At 38.5% G+C, this 21,319-nt stretch overlaps 2 protein-coding genes across 9 annotated transcripts; one reads left to right on the top strand and one right to left on the bottom strand.

Moving 5' to 3' along the window:
- Positions 1 to 39: 39 nt before the first annotated feature.
- Positions 40 to 11,695, bottom strand: arf2a (ADP-ribosylation factor 2a). Its single transcript, XM_051886407.1, has 5 exons — positions 11,557 to 11,695; positions 4,244 to 4,401; positions 3,629 to 3,739; positions 3,420 to 3,544; positions 40 to 2,204 (listed from the first exon to the last, which is right to left on the bottom strand). The coding sequence occupies exons 2-5, from the start codon at positions 4,389 to 4,391 to the stop codon at positions 2,043 to 2,045; spliced, it is 546 nt and encodes a 181-aa protein (XP_051742367.1). The 5' UTR covers positions 4,392 to 4,401; positions 11,557 to 11,695; the 3' UTR covers positions 40 to 2,042.
- On the top strand, positions 9,532 to 21,093 carry wnt9b (wingless-type MMTV integration site family, member 9B). 8 transcript variants are annotated; one of them, XM_051886401.1, is made up of 6 exons: positions 9,532 to 9,834; positions 13,301 to 13,382; positions 13,958 to 14,310; positions 15,427 to 15,680; positions 17,330 to 17,595; positions 19,740 to 21,093. In XM_051886401.1, the coding sequence occupies exons 3-6, from the start codon at positions 14,225 to 14,227 to the stop codon at positions 20,208 to 20,210; spliced, it is 1,077 nt and encodes a 358-aa protein (XP_051742361.1). In that variant the 5' UTR covers positions 9,532 to 9,834; positions 13,301 to 13,382; positions 13,958 to 14,224; the 3' UTR covers positions 20,211 to 21,093. The 8 variants fall into 8 exon arrangements, with proteins under 8 accessions (XP_051742361.1, XP_051742359.1, XP_051742364.1 ...); XM_051886400.1 differs by lacking the exon at positions 9,532 to 9,834 and adding an exon at positions 9,841 to 11,213; XM_051886402.1 differs by lacking the exon at positions 9,532 to 9,834 and adding an exon at positions 11,849 to 12,568.
- Positions 21,094 to 21,319: the final 226 nt, after the last annotated feature.

The raw sequence follows: 21,319 nt of genomic DNA on the forward strand, positions 1-21,319 counted from the left end.
GAATCTAGATATAAGTTGTAAAATAAAAGCACAACAAAATCAATTGTAATAGAGATCTCTTTATTATAGTGCATTTATCAGATGTTACAAGATGGGTTTAAAAAAAAAAAAAAAAAAGCTAAACAAAAACCATTTCAGTAAAAGAAAAACATCTGCACACGTTCCTTCCTCCTATTATTTTACAGATTTTTTTGAAATTAAAGCTTCACATCTGAACATAGGATAGCTAAATGAAATCTGAAAGCTAAATACATTTTCATACTCAAGTTCATACAATTTAATTACTTGTCATAGATGATGCTTATTCAAATAAATCTATCTACTACAGTAGATTCGTATCATAACTAAAAAGGCCAAGAAAAACATTATTAGAGTTATGAAACATGAATTTTGGTGACAGACAAAGGGGAAAGAAAACAAATTAATAAAATGCATTCATGGTGCCATCAGGTTTCACACAAGGTGAAACGTCAGCTATTCCCTTGTGAGAGGTCAGCACAGGGTTCGGACCACTAGGATCTTTACAGCAGAATGTTTAATGCTGTATTCAACACTGCAGTTGCCTTTGGAATATGAAGGGAAGCAAAGCGTTTGTCAGTTTTGGATCATTAGAAGATGCGTATACACGTTCTCAAAGCAAACATCTTTCTGCTGGTGCTTGTTTCTATCAGTGACGTGTTTCAAAATAGACCGGTGCATCAGGTAAAGCAGCCATCGACAGATGAAGAGAAATGAAGGAAGAAAGAAATGTGAAATATGGAATAGGGAGGACTATAGCTGGCTGGAGGAGTTTGCATTTTCACCTGCAGCTGTTCTGTATTTCTCTCACACAAAGAGAACCATAGAGACAACCACTGGAGCGTGTTGGAGACTCTGGATCAGTTGCAGATTCGCATGGATGTTCATCTATGTATCGGGGATCTCATTTTCAGATTACAATAGGGAAACTGAATGCACCCCAAAGAGCCCTTAGTGGCCTCACCTGAACACTCATGCGATTCTGACTGTACATATGATGCAGGACAACTTGAAAGAGACCACAATAACAAAAAAAAAATCATCACAACAATAAAAATAAAAGAAAAGAGCTAAAAGAAGAATCACTGGAGTGGGAGCAGCTCGCAAAAGGCCTTGCTGCTCCAGCAGAAGGCGCTCACTCCCTCCATACTCCCACAAACACTCTTCACTTCTGCAGTCGCCTCTTACATGCCATTCAAAAAACATGTAAGGCTGTTAGTTAGTGCCTGGGATCTGACTGGATGATCATACTACAGCAAGATCCAAGAAAGCAGACACACAGGGTCACATGATTTCTTCCCCACAGGCAATAGTTTAAGACGTTTTACAAGCTGACTTTGTGTAAACAAAAAGTTTCACAGGCTTGTGCTTGAATGCGCTTGACTGAGGACAGCAGTAGGGAAAGCGAGCTGGTGTTCACATGGGAAGTGTCATGTGACGTACCTGAAAGCATTAGCATGATTTTCAAATAACGCGAAGAAGAATGGATGAAAAACAAATGTCACTTTATTGTCTGATTTTTTTCCTTCTTTTTTCCCAACCTGATGCAGGTTACAATGAGTTTTATCAAATGTGGGGTCAAAGGATGGCAACTCACACCTTGTAACATTTTAGTCATGCGTGATTGCTTTAAACATTGGGAAAGGGAAAAATCAGGCCTATAGTCTGGTTTCAGTGTATTAGGTAACAGAAATATTTAACATCCTGGGTCATTCTTTGCGTGCAGAAAACCACGGGGAGAGGAGGGAGAAGAGAGAGAAAGAGAGAACCGTGCTGTACGCTGAGTGTCTATTTTGAAAGGCACAGCAGGGCTACTCCCACCCTCAGTTCACTCACACACACACACACACACACACTTGCATGTGTATTTTAGACAGCACTGGGCTAAGTCTCTGACGTATACAAGACTGGACAAGAGAAAGATATGAATAAACTGGGCAACCGGGGAGACTGAAACCAGTGCTGTCACCCTTTACACACACTCATACACACAGCGCTGACAGAAGAGGAGAGGGTGGAATGGATCATTTAGCGTTTTTGAGCTGGTTGGAGAGCCAGTCGAGCCCTTCGTACAGGCCATCCCCGCTTGTGGCGCAGGTGGCCTGAATGTACCAGTTACGATGACGCAGGGAATGAAGGCCCAGCTTATCTGTGATCTCGGCTGCGTTCATCGCGTTGGGCAGATCCTGTAGGGAACAAACGGGAAGAGCGATGCAGTCAGTTACTGAGCTTTGTAAGAAAACAAAGATTTTTGATATGAATGATACTGATTTGTAAAAGTCTATAATTGTTCTGACTATTAGGGGTGTAACAATTTATTATGTCCCAATATAGCGCAATACTAAAATGCAACAATATGTATTGTTTATAGTGACAATCTGTATTGAGTATAGTTCACCCTAAATGAAAATTACTTTTAGTACAGTTTTAGTGTCAGTACTACATTAAATATATATAATGTTGAATATAATGCATAATAATGCAATGGAGAAATATTTGTGGCTCCTGATAATGCCAAATATCTTATGTTACCAGTAAAAAGGGCTACATTATTTTAAATATATATTTAGTCAGTGACAGAGTGCAAGCATATTTGTCTAAAATAATTCTGTATTTTCAGCTTCAGAATCATGAATATTTTTATTCTGGTATCACCATTGTCCTGTGCATTTTGTACCAGCACCAAGTCCAAGCCTATTCATTTCCACCCACAATGTAATACCAAATTTAACATTTTAAATCAACAGTACAGCATTTGTTAACCTTTTACCTCTTGGAGTATCGCAATAATATCGTATCGTATCGTGAGTTCAGTATTGTGATATGTATCGAATCATGACATGAAGGTATCGTTACACCCCTACTGATTTTTTTCCCTGGCTTTGTGAAAATGTTTGTACAATGCTGCCCGTCACTTGTTCTGCTTAATATTTCTGTGAAAACCATGACTTTTTTTCGTATTTTTTTATGAATTTAAAAAAAAAAAAACCTTCAAAACAACAGCATTTATTTGAAATAAAAATCCTTCATAACAATATACAAGTCTTGTTTTTCAATAAATTTAATATATCACTATTGAATAAAAATATACATTTCTTTAAAAAATAAGACTGACCCCAAACTTTTGAACAGTAGCGCATGCAGCTAAATAAGCTAAGCAGTATAAGCTAAATCGATATATAAATGAAATATACCCAACTTAATCGGAATCAAATCAAATCAGAATTGGATCAATAGCTTGTTAAACAGAATCAAATCAGGAAAACTATATCGATACCCAGACCAATCAAAGACAGTCATACATGACATCAGCCATAGCTGAAGTCTGAAAAGTAACCAAATAAATACTGGGGCTGCTGATGCTCCTCGAGTTCAGCTAATTATGTTCTACTTTCTCTTACCTGTTTGTTGGCAAAGACGAGCAGCACGGCATCTCTCAACTCGTCCTCCGCCAGCATCCTCGTCAACTCCTCCCTTGCCTCATTCACTCGCTCCCTATCGTTACTGTCCACAACAAATATCAGGCCTGTGAAAGAGACAGTGGGAGATTGAGTATGTGCTCAAGAGATGCTTGATACCTGGTACTGTGTGTATATGCATAGACACTGACCTTGTGTGTTCTGGAAATAGTGCCTCCAAAGCGGCCGGATCTTATCCTGACCACCCACATCCCACACCGTAAAGCTGATGTTCTTATACTCTACTGTCTCAACATTAAAACCTGCACAAAGAGAAGGGAGGCAAGTTAAATAAACATTGGCACAAAGAAAGAGGGGCAGAAGGAATGAGGGTGAAAGGGCATGAACTGGTCCTGTCTCACACTGGGGCCCCACTCTAATAACACTACAGCCAGAGGCCAAAAACTTTTACCATACACACACACGGAGCAAAGAAAGAGGGATAAGACCGGACACACAGAGATGGGATGAGAGGGGAGATGGCTAAAATAAGAATAAAGAGTTTTGTTTGTAAAATACTTTTTTCCTTCAAATCGAAGTCTCTAATGTCTGTATTGATTGATCTCACATTTGCTTGGTATGATTGATGGCTTACAACTATTTATTGATCATTTTTAAAATGCCCATGGAAAAAAATGAATATTTACAGAACCAAAGCCACCGGGAAAAAAGGGCAGTATTCATGAGCTGTATACATGGTGCAAAACTAGCTTATTAGTCTGAAATAGGTAGAAAGAAAGAATAGTAAAAGTGAAAAAGTCACAGACCGATAGTGGGGATGGTGGTGACTATTTCTCCTAGTTTCAGTTTGTACAGGATGGTGGTCTTTCCAGCAGCATCCAAGCCCACCATCAGAATTCTCATCTCTTTCTTCCCAAAGAGATTCTTAAAGAGGCCTGCAAACATATTACCCATGGTGGCAGATCTGCGGGGAATAGAGGGTAGATAGAGTTATAGAGCAGACAAATAAGATAAATAAAACAGAATATAATATAAATTTTAGTATCTGAAGCCGCACTTCAATGTCAATAACAGCACATTAAAATACACTATAGAAGGTTATGAGGACACCAACTATTTCATGATCTGACCAGTGTTACAATACTGTCATTGGGTTTCAAACAGAAACCAAAATATATGCCCAATTCGTGTGACAACAACCATGTGAGAAAATTATTATGACAAAAGGTTCTAGTGGTACTTGATCAACCAAAACATAACTGAGAATAGTGTGACAGTGGGGGAGAGAAGAGAAGAAAAAAAAAAAAGAAAAAAAAAAAATGGAGGCTTGAACCCTTCAAAGCACTTAACCTCAAGTTACTCTGCAGTCAGTTTCAGATACAGGCATCTACTAAATAATTACATACTATTCAAGTTATTTGAAAGAAATTAAAGACCCAAATAACACAACCACAATCATTTACATAGGAACTGATTAAGTGTTTAATGTGCCATGAATGCAGGTTATGCTTTAACCACATCTGACTGACTCTGGGTAAACAAGTATAGTTCAAGGCTGATTCACATGAAGAGAAAAGAGGGAGGAGAGTCACAGAGAAACAAAAGGCTCAGTGAGGAGGTGAATGCAAGATGCCACCAGTGGAAAAAAAAAAAAGTATAGAAGGTAACCAGACACCTGACAAACCTGTAAGAGGAGACACCTGCCCTCTGAATTAATCAGAAACATGGAGAGAGAGAGAGGGCTGGAGAGCGATTGAATTACACTCCAATCCCAACGGTAACTCAAGAGATAAACTACACAGTTACACATCTTCTCCTTTCTTGTGTCTAAACAATATGGGACAATTTAAGACTCTCAAATTATAAACAGCCAACTATAATAATGCCTACATTTGTATCTTTTCATGATAGCTTAACTTGAACCTGTAAAACCTGTAAAGTTTGAACTGTATAAGAGTCAAAATCTGCTAAGGGGTAATAATGGCCAAGTACACAATGCAGCTAAATTATGCACATCAGCAAACAAGAACAAGCCCATTGAAAAACAAAATATGGAAATGTTTCATGCTGAAAAAAATAAGACCTGCACCTGCTCACTTTAATAACTCCATAAACTCAACTGCTGTATGAGCCAAACTTAAACAACTACCCCAAAAACACTTATAATAAGTGGACACTGGACATGGCGACATGGCAACACTGCAAGAGCCGCTCTGTAAAGCAGCTTTTAAACAAAACACGACGTCTCCGTTGACTGTGCTTTAGTTAAAATTGCTGAACATAATGAGCCTCTTGTCACTAAAACATTTCTTTGGTCAGATTAGTGGATACCGATAAATGCCAATCCAATTGAAAAATGTTGGGTTAATGAACATCGCTCAATGTCTTGGTTTTGACGGACATTTTTTATGCACAAACTATGCATTCTGATTCTGATATTCCTGATTAGCAGATGACTTGACAAGTATTAACTTATCCTATTTAAAAAATAAATCACTGTCAGGACAGATCATAAGACAAAGTGCTTAGAAGCATTTTATATTTAAAAATTGTACATGTAAAATGTCACTGGGTGACTGATTTGAAAAGTTAGTAATAAAATGAACAACAACAAAACAATACGTAGAAAGAAAGCAGGGCTTATTTGTATTTACAATCCAAGACTTAATGCACAGTTTATTTGGCATACAGTGTCAGACTGTTTTGTTGCATCCATTGCTATGCTTATAAGAGTGTAACGGTTCAAATTACTCAAGGTTCGGTTTGCATCACGGTTTTAGGGTCACGGTTCAGCATGTGCTATGTTCAGGAAAAAAGTACTACTGTCAAATAAAAATAAAGGAAATAAGAACAAATAATCAAACTATAAGCAATGGCACAAATAAATACAATCCAGCAAAGATGCAAATAAAATAAAATGTGCTTTTCAGGTTGGTCTAACAGTAGTTATCAGGTAAAGAAATTGAATAAAGCAATCAAATGTAAAATAACACTGCATATAATCTTCACTGTATAAAATAAAGATTCATTCTTACTAAAGTTACAAAAGTTATTCAGTCAAGAGCAGTGAGTGATTTTCTTATCATTTGAGACAAAATTTGAGACAGGCAGCAGCAGGAATATTAGGCTGCTGTCACTTTAAGACAATGCACGGATCCAATATACTGATACTTTACATGTGTCTCTCTCAATTGTTTATATTCAGTTAAGACATAACTGACTATGTTTGCATGGATAGCCTACTCGCAAAGACGGGCATGTTTTGGACATAATTTGAGTGAATTTGTCAGTTCAAGGGCAAGAAGACTTGAAAGAGAACTCTGTCAAATCTTCTTTCACTCGAATGTTTAAATTGGAAAGACTTAAAAACACACGCAAATCATCAACTTTTGTGAGGATGCAGCACTGGCCTGATTGGGACAGTGACAGTTTTGTCAACTGTCCCAAGCATCTTTCACGATGGCCCTAGGCCATCAGCCAGTCCTTATTGCCGAGCCCCGCCCAGCGCTATCATTATTGTTTTGTGCCTGTCTGAATTAGCACTGTGCTGTTTAAACACAATATGTGCTGTTCAGGTCTCACCTGCGCTCACGTGCTAACACCCAGGTGATTACAGCGTAAATGACTGGTCATATTAGAGCATACGGCACTCGCATCGAACAAAGTTTACAAAGAGTGACTTTTTTTCCCACATTTTTTTTTTTAACCATCGCTGTTGTAACATATAGGAAAGCTAGAATGTTCCCAGACAGGAGCGGCTGTATCAGCAGCTTCTCTCCTTTGCTTGTCATGCTGAACTGCAACACCAACATGTGAGGAACTGTGATGTCATTCAGTTGATTGGACAGCTACTCTCACGTGAAAGGCATGCAGAGTGTATCTATCGACAGAAACTTACATGAGCTGAACTCTGTCAGTTTACGTGTTGAGTTTTCAACAAACAATATTGTAGATCTATCGTCAGATTTGAGATGAACCGCGGTCTCTAAAATCCTGCGTTACCAAGTCAATGACTGATGCATTTGTATTACATTCCAAAGAGCTGTTATCAGCCCCAGAGTGGAAAATTAAAACATATCTGTACCAGTTGGGCCGTATCGGCAGAGAATAGAACGGTTAAGCAAAGAGAACGGTTTAGTGAAAAAGCGGCTATATGGTTTAAACAAAAATGCAGAAAATGTATGGGAGAGACTGAAACTGATACCGCAGATTCACTATCACTGATATGGTGAGTGAGTGTATTGCATGCATTTCACTGATCCAATTATAATGCCATGACGCACTGCAACATTTGAACCATAACATATGCATCAGGATGTGTACCGTATTGAGGTAGTTAGTAATACCCTGCCCTATACAAAATACATGAGCGCAAAAATAATCCATTACACTACAGTAGCCCAAATAATAAAAGCAAGCTTGTTCACAAGTAATTAAAGATCTGAAGGAATGTACTCTATCTACCGAGTCTAAATGTAGAACAAAAGTTAGGTGCTAAAAAAATGGTGTGAGAACGCACCCATAGAGATGTGTCCTTTGGGTAAAAAGAAGAGAGGTGGGGCTTCAGAATGCGGTGACTCCAGAGTTGAAACAAAGTCCCAAAAGAACAAACTTACTACATAATCCTCAAACTATTTGAAAAACACCCTTTTTGTTTAAAAAAAAAAAAATAATAATAATATGTGCTCCACAAGGGGCCACATCACTGGAAGACGTCCCTACAAATACAAGGAAGTACTGACTCATTCTGTGACTTACACATATTTCCACATGTTGACTCACTGATCAGTCTGACAGGTTGCATTGTGGTCAGTGTGTGTGTTTCAGATAAAGAAAGAACAGGCAAGACAGTATGGTTTGGGAAAATAATGGAGGAGAATGCAAATTAAAATTTTTTTTAATCTGCCATAGGGTACGTCAGCCACAAATTAAGCCACATCAATTATTCACAGGAACCAAAGAAGTTGAATTATTGAGTAGAAAAGGTGAAACGAGAAGCTCTTGCTAATGTTGTTGTAGTAGTCATAACTGCACACTAATCTCTGTCTGTTGTAAATAAATCTACAACCTTTCACATATTACACTGAAAATCATACCTCAATCATCAGTCTACAAAGTCTTGATATAAATTCATTTGATTCCATTAACGGGTTTCAATGAGTATGTCTTAACATTTAAAAACTGTTAAGTGAAAGTTTTCTATTTTTTTCCATGGTTATTCACTTTGTCCTTCTGTGTAGCAACACATTTAAAAATCATGCATCAGATGTGATGAGTATTGCTGACTCTTTTTGTTTCCATTGGTTACAACAGACTAAAGTAGTCATGCTGAAACTGAAGGCATTTAAGGTTAAGTACTAGCTTAAATAACAGCCCCATTCTTACGCTGAAGTCTTCAGCTTAATACTCAAACAGCAGAGTAACAATCACATTGATCAACACTACTGATCAAAAGTTTTAGGTTTTTAAACAAGTGTCTAATGCTCACCAAGTCTCCATTTATTTGATCAAAAATACTAAAAAGTAAAAAATATTGTGAAATATGATTATGATTTAAAATAACAGGTTTTTAATTTATATTTTAAAATGTAATTTATTCCTGTGATGGCAAAGCTAATTTTAAGCATCATTACTCCAGTCTTCAGTTTCATGATCCTTCAGAAATCATACTTAAAGGGTTAGTTCACCCAAAAATTAAAATAATGTCATTTATTACTCACCCTCATGTCGTTCTACACCTGTAAGACCTTCGTTCATCTTCGAAACACAAATTAAGATATTTTGGATTAAATCCGATGGCTCAGTGAGGCCTGCATTCAAAGCAATGACATTTCCTCTCTCAAGATCTATAAAAGGTACTAAAAACATATTTTAAAACAGTTCATGCGAGTTCAATAGTTCTACCTTAATATTATAAAGCGACGAGAATACTTTTTGTGTGCCAAAAAAAACAAAATAACGACTTTTGAACAATATAGTGATGGGCCGAATTCAAAATACTACTTCAGAGCTTTGCGAATCGAATCAGTGACTCAGAGCGCCATAGTCACGTGATTTCAGCAGTTTAGCCGTTTGTTAGGAGATCTGAATCACTAATTCGATTCGTAAAGCTTTGAAGCAGTGTTTTGATATCGGCCCGTCACTATATTGTTCAAAAGTCGTTATTTTGTTTTTTTGGCGCACAAAAAGTATTCTCGTCGCTTTATAATATTAAGATAGAACTATTGAACTCGCATGAACTGTTTTAAATATGTTTTTAGTACCTTTATGGATCTTGAGAGAGGAAATGTCATTGCTTTGAATGCAGGCGTCACTAAGCCATTAGATTTAATCAAAAATATCTTAATTTGTGTTCTGAAGATGAATGAAGGTCTTACAGGTGTGGAACAACATGAGGGTGAGTAATAAATGACATTATTTCATTTTTGGGTTAACTATCTCTTTAATCTGCTGCTCAAAAACCACAATAATTCTTTTCTGAATTCTTTGTTGAATAGAAAGACATTTATTTGAAATAGATGTTTGAAACATCATAAAAGAGTTCACTTTCAATTTTGATCAAATCAATGCATCCTTGCAGAATAAAAGGTGCCTATTAATTTTTTTTCCAAACATAAAAACTTGCTGGACACAAACTTTTGAACGGTAGTGTACATTGTGCTGCTCCTATGTACATATAAAGTGACTGAAACTCCAGCAGCTGTCTGCCTACATTTACCAAAACTGCCTTTCACTAAGCGCACACAAAAATGTTTATTTTTCCGGCAGGGAGTAGCAGCAAACAACATTCCTGACATTTAGGAATGAGAATGAAAGAATATACAAAAAAAAAAAAAAAAAAAACATTCAAACATCTCTGAAAAAATTAGATTAAACAGTACTCTTGTCTGATATATGTAGAATACGTCCCCTGTATGAAAAAAAATTATCATCAAACGATCAAAAAGATGAAAGACCGAAATGGTTAAGGCAACCCGTTTATCAGGCAGACTAGGAAGTGAGAGCGTAACAGAGGCTAGAGAAAAATCACATGACGATCAGGATACGATCCCATCCACAGTTTCAATGTTGCGACAGACACAGCCAATTATAGCGACAAATGCTTCCTAACTAGAAATCAACACGTCAGTCATTCATAATCTGGGTTACTGGGAGGCCGTGCTTGCTTACAAAACACCTTACAACTCAACAGCAGCACTACAACCACACATTTAGAAAAACGGCAATCATCCGACATCAAATATCTAGTTCTAACATCTGACCAGGAACTGAAGGGGGTTAAATGAATCATCACTAACAGTGAACTAAGATTGCACTTTCTTTGATTGAATCAATCTCGTCACACATTACTGTGTTTGACATCCGCTGGACAAATGAAAGATGTCATTCGCGCTTTTCAAAATGCAAACCACTTTAGACCTACATATAGAGCATGTTGCCAACAATTATACAAGCAAGCATCACTTCTGGTGACGTACCCAAAACACCTGAAATAAAGCGAAAGAAACAACGTCAGTTGTTTCGTACACCAACATCAGAAACGCGGCCTAGCAATTATTCACCGATTACGCACAGTAAACTGACTTTGAGTCACTGTGATCTAATCGTCTGTTTATTTCCTCCATCGCTCCTATTTATCCTGCTAGTTACGAGACCAACTAGATCGTCCAGATTACAATCAATGTAGACTGTCAGCGCAGGAGCTGTTTTTGATAGAGGGAGCGTTCTGCTTGTGTCGCGAGCGACGCCTTGTCTGCTATATGTGCTAAGGGCGAGGTAACTAGATCACTCTACTGTTTTACTTCACTACTTATTTTACTCTGGTCATACCTGAGTATCTATACAATCTGCGTAGACGGTAAAACTCGTTTATGCAGAAAAAATGAGCGCTGAAAATGTCTGTATATTCGGATAAGCAGGCGCGAACTGGTTATGCAGTTCCACATCAGCTAAGCAAACATCCGTTAGTTAGCATGTTAGCCTCCGTAACTGAGATCATCATTCATAACCGAATTCTGGTTTTCTGTTAGCCACATCTAAACGACAGGTAAATTAAAAGACCTCTGTACAACTTACGTCAGAATGACAAAGCGAAATATGTCGTTTCGGCATTATTTACCTTTTGGTGCAGTTTCGCTACGATTTTTTTTCCGGTTCTCCTCCTCACCGCTAAAAAACAAAATGGCGTCTTTCTCTAGTCGGAGGACGGTGGCGTCGTGTGTTCCGCCCTCGCGTAAGCGCTGTCCAATCACATTGTCCAAAGTGTATGTGAAACCCCACCCCATTATTGTCGTCGTCCAATGACTGCATCGTGGGCGTGAGGGCCGAGGTACGCGTGTACAAGCCGCCTCTTCCCATGCAAAATGAAAGATGAGTCGACCTGAATATGTTTAGCAAATTTATGCTTCTAATAAGAACCTATTTTTTTTCGAACCAAGCTAACCAGAGAGTCGAGGGAATATAGAGTAAAAAGATAAAATGAATTGAAGGTTGTGTTGGAGGAGGACTTTATAAATATGACAGATTAGCTGCTTCGAGGAATGCATCGTCTAACATTGGCATGTAGGTTACCCTCTAGCGGCAAAGATACTACGACGTGTCAGGTGCCCATTTTATAGTCTATAATAATAATAATAAATATAGTGTGTTTTTTTCCATTGTAGGCCTGCCATTTGTGATATCTTATCGCACTCCATATGCAAACAAACAAACAAACAAAAAATTAACAAAATGTCATACTTGAAATAAAATAAACGTGTATATAGCCTATATATGAAAATGGAAAATATAAAATAAATCTAATTCAAAAATATTAATAAACACTATAATAGTATCTTAACTATACTAAAATAACATTGATATTTTAAAAAAAGTAGACCTAATTAAACATACTTGCTTAAAAAAATATTTTCGTTACCCTATTAATTTATTTATCAGGCATTTTTGTCCTAAATCAAGATGACCTATTGGTCATGAATATATGAATAGCATCAAATCATAAATCAATAGTCCACTAGATGGTGTACTACAGCATTAATTCTGCAGAATATAGACAGAGTATGTTCCAGTCAGCAGAGGGTGCTACAGATAAGACCAAGCAATTGCCAATCCACTGAAGAACAAAACTACTGGTAATTCATTGAATGTTTGAAGCTAATCTTTTTGTTGTAAATGTTTTTAATGTTTTTATTATTATTATTATTATTATTGTTATTTATTAATTGAACTTGTACTTGGATGGCACATTCAAAGATTTTAGGTCACTGCGGGACATTGTACAAGGTCAACAACAATTTGAAAGTACTGTATGTTAACATAAAAGCTGGATACCAGGAAAGACTGCTCTTAAATTAAACTAAGTTTATTCATTGAAAATTTTAGGCTGAACAGATTTTTTTTTTCAAGTTGTAGGCTACCAAGAGTAGTGACAAGGAAAAAAATAACCAAACAAGGCCTTTTCAAATTCAGACCTGAAAAATCCCTAAAATGTAAAATACATAAATGGACAAATTGTTGGAGAGATAGTTTCATTTTAGAAACATAGTATTATAGTAACAGTCCCAAAAGTTTACTTCTGGGTATGAAGAATAACATTCTCAAGGACTAACTGCCTGAAATATAAGTTCATCTAACAACTTTAATATCCGGTATGCAAGGTTTTACTGTCATCAAGAAAAGAAAAAAAAAACATTTTAATAAATACACATAACATTCTTAAAGTACATTATATCAACTTAAGTGTTATCTGCTGTATCATTTTAAAGACCTCAAAACAATTCTAAACTAAACAAATGGATCCCTATTCAAGAATCCAACACTAAAGATGATTGTGTCTCTTCTCAAATGTCTTATTCACATTTTAGGAGCCGAGTATGTCTCCTCCATATATTGTTTGGATTGGTCACCACAAGCAGGAAGTGCACCTGACACACATACGTCATAAAGGTGGGTGTCTTAAACAAAGAAGGTGACCTCATAAGGGAAATGCGGAGCCCAGTCGGTCAGTCACTGATGGAGGCAAGAGGAACTGAGATGAAAGATCAGTCATGATTAGCTCATTATATCTTGTGCTTAGTGATGACAACAGCATCAAAGATGCCAGTGCGTTAATGATGCTGAGGAAATGAGAATGGAGCCACAGTTTGTAAACAAGGTGTCGGAATTAAACAAGAGTAAACAGACACTCATTATTCCTACTGAACTCAGAACACTTATGTTTAACCTCTTTAAAAGAATAGTATTTATAACAAGTGATGAAGACACACACACAAAATTATTCAATGTTGTATTTATTTGACATCAGTATCAGACATCAAGACAATGTGAAACCAACAGAAAAGTCTCTTCACTCCTTAATTTCCTCTTTATTTATTTTCATTTGGATTACAAAAGCAGAAATCAAAGTATTATATGTGAAGACTTGATAATTATTGAAACAGCACATTATTAGTTTATATCGCCTAATCGATTTGTGGTGTTGGATGATTACATAATTGTCCATCCATGTGTTCCTTAATCAGAATGGCAGCCCTAAACACGAACCATTCAGCAGGTACGCGCACCTGCTAATCTGTAGGGAAATAAGAGTCATTTCCTTGCATGGCAAAAGGCGGAGTATATGACTGATGATCCAGTAAGTTCAGCGCTCATGCCTCACCCCTCTCGGGACCGCGCCTCCCCAAGGGCTGAAATGAGTTTCTGCCCCTTTAAGAAGCTGCTCTGTCCAGCACAGCTGGGATTTCAACAAGGACAGATAGCGCAATGAAGAGCAGCGTCGACCCGTCATCATGTGCACCGGGCTTCCAAGGACTGCCTGTCCGCTGCGACTTATTGCCCTCTGCATCCTTCTCTCCCACGCAGCAGCCTATTTCGGGTCAGCAGAGTCTTTTATATCCTGCATCTTTTCTGAATTCATGGAAATAGCCTCTGAGTGCGTTAGTGATATATTTGACATGGAATAGAATCATTTTAAGTGGTGTCAACAGGTGGAGATATTTGGTGATGTTGGATAACCCATGCGCAATTACGCATATTTTTTTTTATGTTTAACAATCATGTTTAAAACCTACATTGCAGATCGTCTGTTACAAATAACCACATTATGCAGAATGAAACAATTATTTAAAGTGGTATTTTAAAATGATCTAAAAGTAATTATTTAACTAAGAAAACGTTTGGCTTGCTCTTAAAAAGTAGCTACTAGTAATACCATTAGATTTTATTTTATGTATTGTTTTCTTTGTTTGTTTGTTTGTTTGTTTGTTTGTTTGTTTTAAAAACATTGATTTGTCTAAAATATTTAAACAGTGTGTTGTTCTGGCCGAATATTGCCATTTAGAGCAGCGCAGTGTATGGATCCAGATGTCTTCCGATGGTTTGGCACCGCGTCCTTACCCTCGCGCTACCTGATCATTAAGATCTTTCTGGCTTACGCTCACAGGACGTTGCCCCACTGGTGTTTATATTAAGAATCCTATAAACACGTAAAACACTCTCCAGTGGGTTTTAATTAAGAGTACTTACTGGAGACTGTTAAGCGCCACAGTGTTTCCAAAAGCCAAGGGCGCTCAGACTACTGACGGGAAATAGCACGTGTAGTTGTGCGCGTTCTCTATTCAAACACGACTATTCAAATCAGGTATTTAAACATATATTCAAAGCACGCGTGCCTTCACTAGTGCATTCTAATTTGTTGATTTGCTGCCTTAAGTTTTCATATACAGTAAAAATTGTGCCAAATTTTACACTCTGAAAACCAGTGGACATTTAAGTGAGAGAAATAACAGTTAAACTGAAACAAATATTGTATAACATATTGATTAAAACATTTTACAGCGTAGCCTATGTGATGTTTTTAAAGTTCTTTAAGGCTAATTTGACAGTTTGTTTGTGTGTGTGCGTGTGAGTGAACTAATCAAAATAAACCTCCTTAAAAGTAATGCTTTAACTGTACTGTAGTTTTAGTGACTGTATTATGTGTTGTCGTTAGGCTTACAGGTCGCGAGCCCTTGGTTTTTCTGCCCGGTCCATTTGCCAACGAGCCTCCAAACGGTAAAGCGCACCTGAAGCAATGCGAGCAGATGACTTTGACGCGCCGGCAAAAGCGATTGTGTCGGCGGGAACCGGGGTTGGCGGAGACTCTGAGGGAATCTGTCCGCCTCAGCCTCCTCGAATGCCGCTATCAGTTCCGCAACGAACGCTGGAACTGTAGTATGGATGGCCGTGGAAGCCTTTTAAAACGAGGTAAGATATAGGCTAAAACCCGCCAGGTGTTTTTGAAATTTATTCTGAAAAGGTGATTTTTAAAAGAGAATTTCTGTAAAATATTAAACAAATATTAGCTATTAACATTGCATTTTGCTCAACTCAAAGGGGGGTAAATGTAAATATTTTAATATATGTTAATATAGCTATGATAGGCTTGACAGCCATTTTATTTTAGCCATTTTTACCCTTTCGCTCAAGGTCATGAAATTACAAGTTGTTTATGGAATTGTTTTCCCATCACTAGGGTGTTTTTTTTTTTTTTTTTTTTTAAATAATAATAATAATATAAAATTGTAGGCTATGACCACTAAAATGTTATTTAAAACTATGATAGATAGATAGATAGATAGATAGATAGATAGATAGATAGATAGATAGAGAAAAGCTAAAGTAGGCTAATTAAAATTTGTTAGGAAAAACAAGACGGGCTAGAAAAAGTAACTGCTGGGGAAAGATTAATACACAGTAACTGGTAGCCTATCAGCTTTTTATTGTTAAAGTCGTTGTTTGGACGTTCATAATGGACAAAAAAGAAATTACCAAATATTGTGAGTTTAAAACCCACAAAACACAATTTTACAATTTGCTGTTTGTTAGTCTGAAATTAGTCAGTGCTACTTATATGTCAGGAAAGGAAATGTTTTAGTATTAACAACTATGCAGAAACCTCCATGTGGTGTCTGTTTCCAAACGGACATGTGCGTAATGTGCAGGATGTGAATGTTAAAGCCATGCGTAGGTCAGTCCGCTGGTAATTAGGGACTTGGGAAGCGCGGAATCCCTGTGCGGTGAGGCCTCGCGGGGCCAGTTGAAGTATTTTTATCTCGCGGAAAAGCGCCCAGTTCTCAGAGGAAAAGGGCGGCGTGATCGCGCGCTTTCATCTGACAGAAAACCTAGTCAAAATAATAATTAATTGGATCAAAATACACGCCTTGTCTCAGCTCTGATCTAAGCAAACAATAATACGAGGAGGTTGCAAGGAGGGATTATGGTTAAAGGATCATGACACGACACTGCACTTAACACTTAATGGGAAAAGTTGTAGGATATGCTGGAGGATCTGAATGTTGGAGAACGACATTAGAGAGGCACGATGAGAGGCTTTTTCGTTTAAAACTGCACAAGCTAGCCTACATGAAATTATTTTTAAATAATGAACGTGGTCATGGAAATTTACTTTAAAAAACAAAGATCCAATATCTCTGTTATTGTGGACATATTTATTATGGACATTTATAATACTCATAATCACTTATCAGTATCGTCAGTTAACGATGCTGTTGTAGAAATGCATTATTTACAATCAAACATGATTCATTTAAAATTTTATTAATATGAAATATTAAATAATTCCCATAAAGTGCTTATTATTTTAACTTGTCACGTAAGCTCATCATGTCACTCCCATGATGCAACCCACTCCATTTAAAATCAAACAGCTTTTATTATGCTATTTATATTACTGGAGTTGGTATCTCATTTGAATGTAGCCTATGTCATATAAAAATATTTTCCAAAAGTACTTTTCATTTTTTTTAAGTGTAATACTCTACTGTGGAAAAAGTATAATACACATTTAAAGCGGTTTTGCACAGTGCTCATTAATAAATGCATCATTTCATCAGGTTTTAAAGAGACAGCCTTCCTGCTTGCGGTGTCATCAGCGGCCTTGTCTCACGCACTGGCCAAAGCGTGCAGCTCGGGACGCATGGAGCGCTGTACCTGTGACGATTCTCCTGGTCTGCAGCACCGCGAGGCCTGGCAGTGGGGCGTATGTGGGGACAATCTGAAATACAGCACCAAGTTTCTCAAGAAGTTCTTGGGGCAAAAACGGGTCAGCAAGGACCTGCGTGCCCAGATCGACGCTCACAACATTAACGTCGGCATCCGGGTAAGATGCAAAATATTAAAAATATTATCATAGAACATAGTCCAAAAAACTGGAATTGGCATAGTCGAAAAACAATTTAGGATTTTTCATACTTTTTGATAGTGATATAATGGCGGGGGGCCTTTTAATCTACTCCAAAGCTCGTAGAAGAGAACATCTGTAAGGGTTAACTACTCTCACACCTTCCCGTCCTCTCTTGGCTGGCGGGTTGCGGTCTCCTGGTTCATTGTAGCCCAAAGGAGAGTTCAGCGAGTGGGGTGAGGCAGGTAGGTGAGCAGGTATTGGCCAGCTCTCTGGAGCCAGGTGTTCTTTCCCCTGGTCCAGGCATGACAGCGCTTGCTGTGGGGGCCCTTTTTAAAATTAGAGGTCTCCCATGAGGGTGATTATACGGAGAGGAGGCCTCTGTAATATACAAGCATTTTTTCCACCTACTGTATGCCTCCCGCTCTACCAGTCTCACTGCTGCCGCCGCCGCCGTCGCCGCTGCTCTCCCAGACTTTCATAAATCCTCATAACATCCCTCAAAACAGTCCTGTTACCAGGAGACTGGTAGCCTCAGGGAAAGACAGAGGGAACGAAAAAGGGGGAGGGTTTACGAGGTTCACAGAAAGAGTAAGAAAGGAACGGCTGGACAAACTCGGATCTTATCTTATCAGTCTCCGGTTTTGTTGTTTCCCACAATTGACACCTCAGGCCACAGATGGCGGTTAACAAAAACAAGCAAAGGTGGCTGAGGTCTTGTTATCCCCTCCCCTTTCAGATTCTCTCCATTTCCTCGCTTCTCCTTCTCTGTATTTCTCAGGTGGCCCTGGGGTGGGAGCTCATACCTGTGTAGGGTGGAACACCCCCATCAACCATTTGACCTCCCCATCTCCCCCTGGGCTCTTTTTTGATAGACTGATCTGCAGCCTCCTCCCCATTATGTGAAATGAAGAGAGGAGCCTGAATAGGAGAAAAAGATCAACAATATTAATTTGGCTCTCAAACTCAGAGATACAATACTTTGAAATATTAAAAATAAAGAGAGAGAAAGAGAGCAATAGAACAAAGATGGAAATGTGCTGATCAGAGCATAGATCAGGGATGGTGGTCTCCAAGAGGTGCAGGTCAGAGTTGAAAGACGACCAGCTCAGACGTTCCCTCTGCATCCATCATCTACCATGTGAAACTGATTTTTTTTTTTTTTTTTTTTTTTAGCTCAGTGCTATGTGGAGTCCTTGAGTATCCACTTAATTTCTTGTGAACAACTTATAATTTAAGCTAACATGCTGCCCCACTTTTAGAAACATCTGTGATCATCTCCCTCTCCACTTTTGGGGAGATAATCAAAACCAATATATAAATGTGACCCCCTAAACATGTAAAACATGTTCTTTCTAGGCAAGTAGTCCTCAACCTTTTGGACCCCAAGGCCCTCCATTGGCCACAACAATATTCCCAATAGACTCCATGACTTTTCCAGTTTTCTTGATTTACTGGATAAGGATTTAGGAGAAGGATTTTTTTTTTTAGAGCTTGGAATAACTAGAATATCCTAGTTTTCCAAGGCTGGGGGAATCCTGGTTTTTCAAAGAATAAAAAAACTGAATTGGTGGATTAAATAAGAAATATCTTATCTTATTTTAAGTCATTTTAAGTGAGGCCCGCTTGGAAGTTTGCTGAAGGTTCTTAGTTTGTCTGGGCCCTCTGGCTGAGAACTACTGTTTTAGGCCCTTTCACGGCAACATGATACAAACAAGTGAAAAGGAATCCCCAACGAATGGTCTATTCACACCAATAGCAGCAGAAACCATAGCAGTTTATGGTTAGTGAAAAATCTGAATTTTAAATTTGATTCACAGTAAATTTCAGGCTTGGAATTTGGACCAAAGCTTATATCTTATTGGCTGGCATGTTTCATCACCGGACAAAAAAAATAGTCATAATCACAAAAGTGTTAATAGTTCTATAGGAATGAATAGCTTCGATTTAAAATCTTCTTTACTTCCAAATATTCACAGGGAAAGGGTCTTAGCCAGTCAAAAAGTGGGACCAACTTACAGCATCCCATATCTAATCTGTATCAATCCTCTCTTTCACCTCATAGTGTTGTATTTGGCATACTATGTTCATGTCTTCACCTCTGTCTTTTCTTTACCTCTCAGGCAGTGAAGAGTGGACTTAAGACTACTTGTAAGTGTCACGGCGTCTCCGGTTCGTGTGCTGTGAGGACGTGCTGGAAGCAGCTCTCCCTGTTTCAAGACACAGGCCATTTGCTGAAGTACCGCTATGACACGGCCGTTCGAGTGCACAGCGTCACCAACTCCGCCACAGGGGAGACGGAGCTGGCGAGCGCTCGTCGACATAGCAACACAGTTCCCCGTCCACGGCCCACTGAGCTGGTGTTTCTGGAGGAGTCGCCCAGCTTCTGCAGGCCATCACGATACTCGCCCGGGACGGCCGGCAGACCGTGCTCCAAGGACACCAGTTGCAGTAGCCTTTGCTGTGGACGAGGCTACAACACGGCCCTCCGCCTCACCACCCTCTCCTGCAACTGCCAGGTCCGCTGGTGCTGTCACGTCGAGTGTCAAACCTGCCTCCGAGAAGAGGAGGTCTACACTTGCAAGAAACATTGATAGACCATGCAAGAAGGAGACTGAGAGGAAGAAGCAGAAAGTGAGGAAGGTTGTGGATGCGTCTAGTAGTCAACTAATGAGAGATTTGGAAAGGTTTGGATGTTGTGATCCAGGTTGTGCTAAGAGAAAAGATTTTGAGGATGATCTGCCAGTCTTACCTGATTCAGAATGGCTTAGATGAGATAGCTAAATAGCTGAGCGTCACTTTCTCAAACTCTGGGCTCCCACATGGAGTTCCTAACTCTGAGGAACATTTTCATGTAATCTAACCAATCAGCACCTAAACAAGAGTATACAAGCCGCTGCTTACCCCTGTCCTTCAACAATTCTTCCTCCAACTTCTTGGTCGGTTACCAATAAAACCAGTCAAGAGAGTCCAAGGGGGGTATTTACGGCTCGGGTCGGTCTTGAACCCTCCATGGACAGCAAGCCAAATATGTATACCTTCTCTTCATTAAAGATTACATGAACATGTGAACTCATGAAACCTGGACATTGGCCCCAGAGCGTTTGTGAGATGCTTGACTAGAATAAAATGGCTCTTCTGCTGTTAAGGAAACAAAATAGGACGTTCCACGTGTTTCCCAGCTTCTCGCAAGAAGTGGAGGTTTGAATTGAACCAGACCACTCTTTTCTTCTGCAGTGATAAACCAACCTCACCGGGAAGGCTGCCTTTTGAACAGTCTGTGTTGCACGCACACTAATGGCAATGGACTAGTGATCTGCGACATTTAGATATACTCAAACTAATAAGTGAGATGGCGGTCTGCTCACTTACAATTCTGACTGCTTGTCTCTTTTTACCTGCCTATACTGTATATCTCTCTATTGCTCTGAGAGTCCACATATGGCTTCAAAATATACTGAAAGTATGAAGCACTTATGAATGCATTTATTTGTGAATATTATTTTAGTCTTTTATTTGTGAGGACAAAACTTTGTGTCTGTTATGGTTGTTGTGTTGTCATGCTTAACATAGATATATATTACAAATAGGTGGGTGGGTTATGCTGATAAACTGGAAATCTACTGGGACACAGTCTGCTTTTATAGACTTTTAATGAATGTTAGAGCTAAAGTTATATAATCAGAAATGTTATGTTATCTTG

The sequence above is a fragment of the Ctenopharyngodon idella genome, chromosome 3, assembly GCF_019924925.1.
Source record: "Ctenopharyngodon idella isolate HZGC_01 chromosome 3, HZGC01, whole genome shotgun sequence".
Taxonomy (NCBI): domain Eukaryota; kingdom Metazoa; phylum Chordata; class Actinopteri; order Cypriniformes; family Xenocyprididae; genus Ctenopharyngodon; species Ctenopharyngodon idella.

Excerpts from the sequence above, each read along its gene's own strand:
- wnt9b (XM_051886399.1), top strand. The coding sequence starts at position 14,225 with ATGTGCACCGGGCTTCCAAGGACTGCCTGTCCGCTGCGACTTATTGCC. Across the intron at positions 14,311-15,426 it reads CACGCAGCAGCCTATTTCGG|GCTTACAGGTCGCGAGCCCT; the intron begins GTCAGCAGAGTC and ends TGTTGTCGTTAG. Across the intron at positions 15,681-17,329 it reads TGGAAGCCTTTTAAAACGAG|GTTTTAAAGAGACAGCCTTC; the intron begins GTAAGATATAGG and ends TCATTTCATCAG.
- arf2a (XM_051886407.1), bottom strand. The coding sequence starts at position 4,391 with ATGGGTAATATGTTTGCAGGCCTCTTTAAGAATCTCTTTGGGAAGAAA. Across the intron at positions 3,545-3,628 it reads CTATTTCCAGAACACACAAG|GCCTGATATTTGTTGTGGAC; the intron begins GTCAGTGTCTAT and ends TCTCTTTCACAG. Across the intron at positions 2,205-3,419 it reads TCGTCTTTGCCAACAAACAG|GATCTGCCCAACGCGATGAA; the intron begins GTAAGAGAAAGT and ends TGTTCCCTACAG.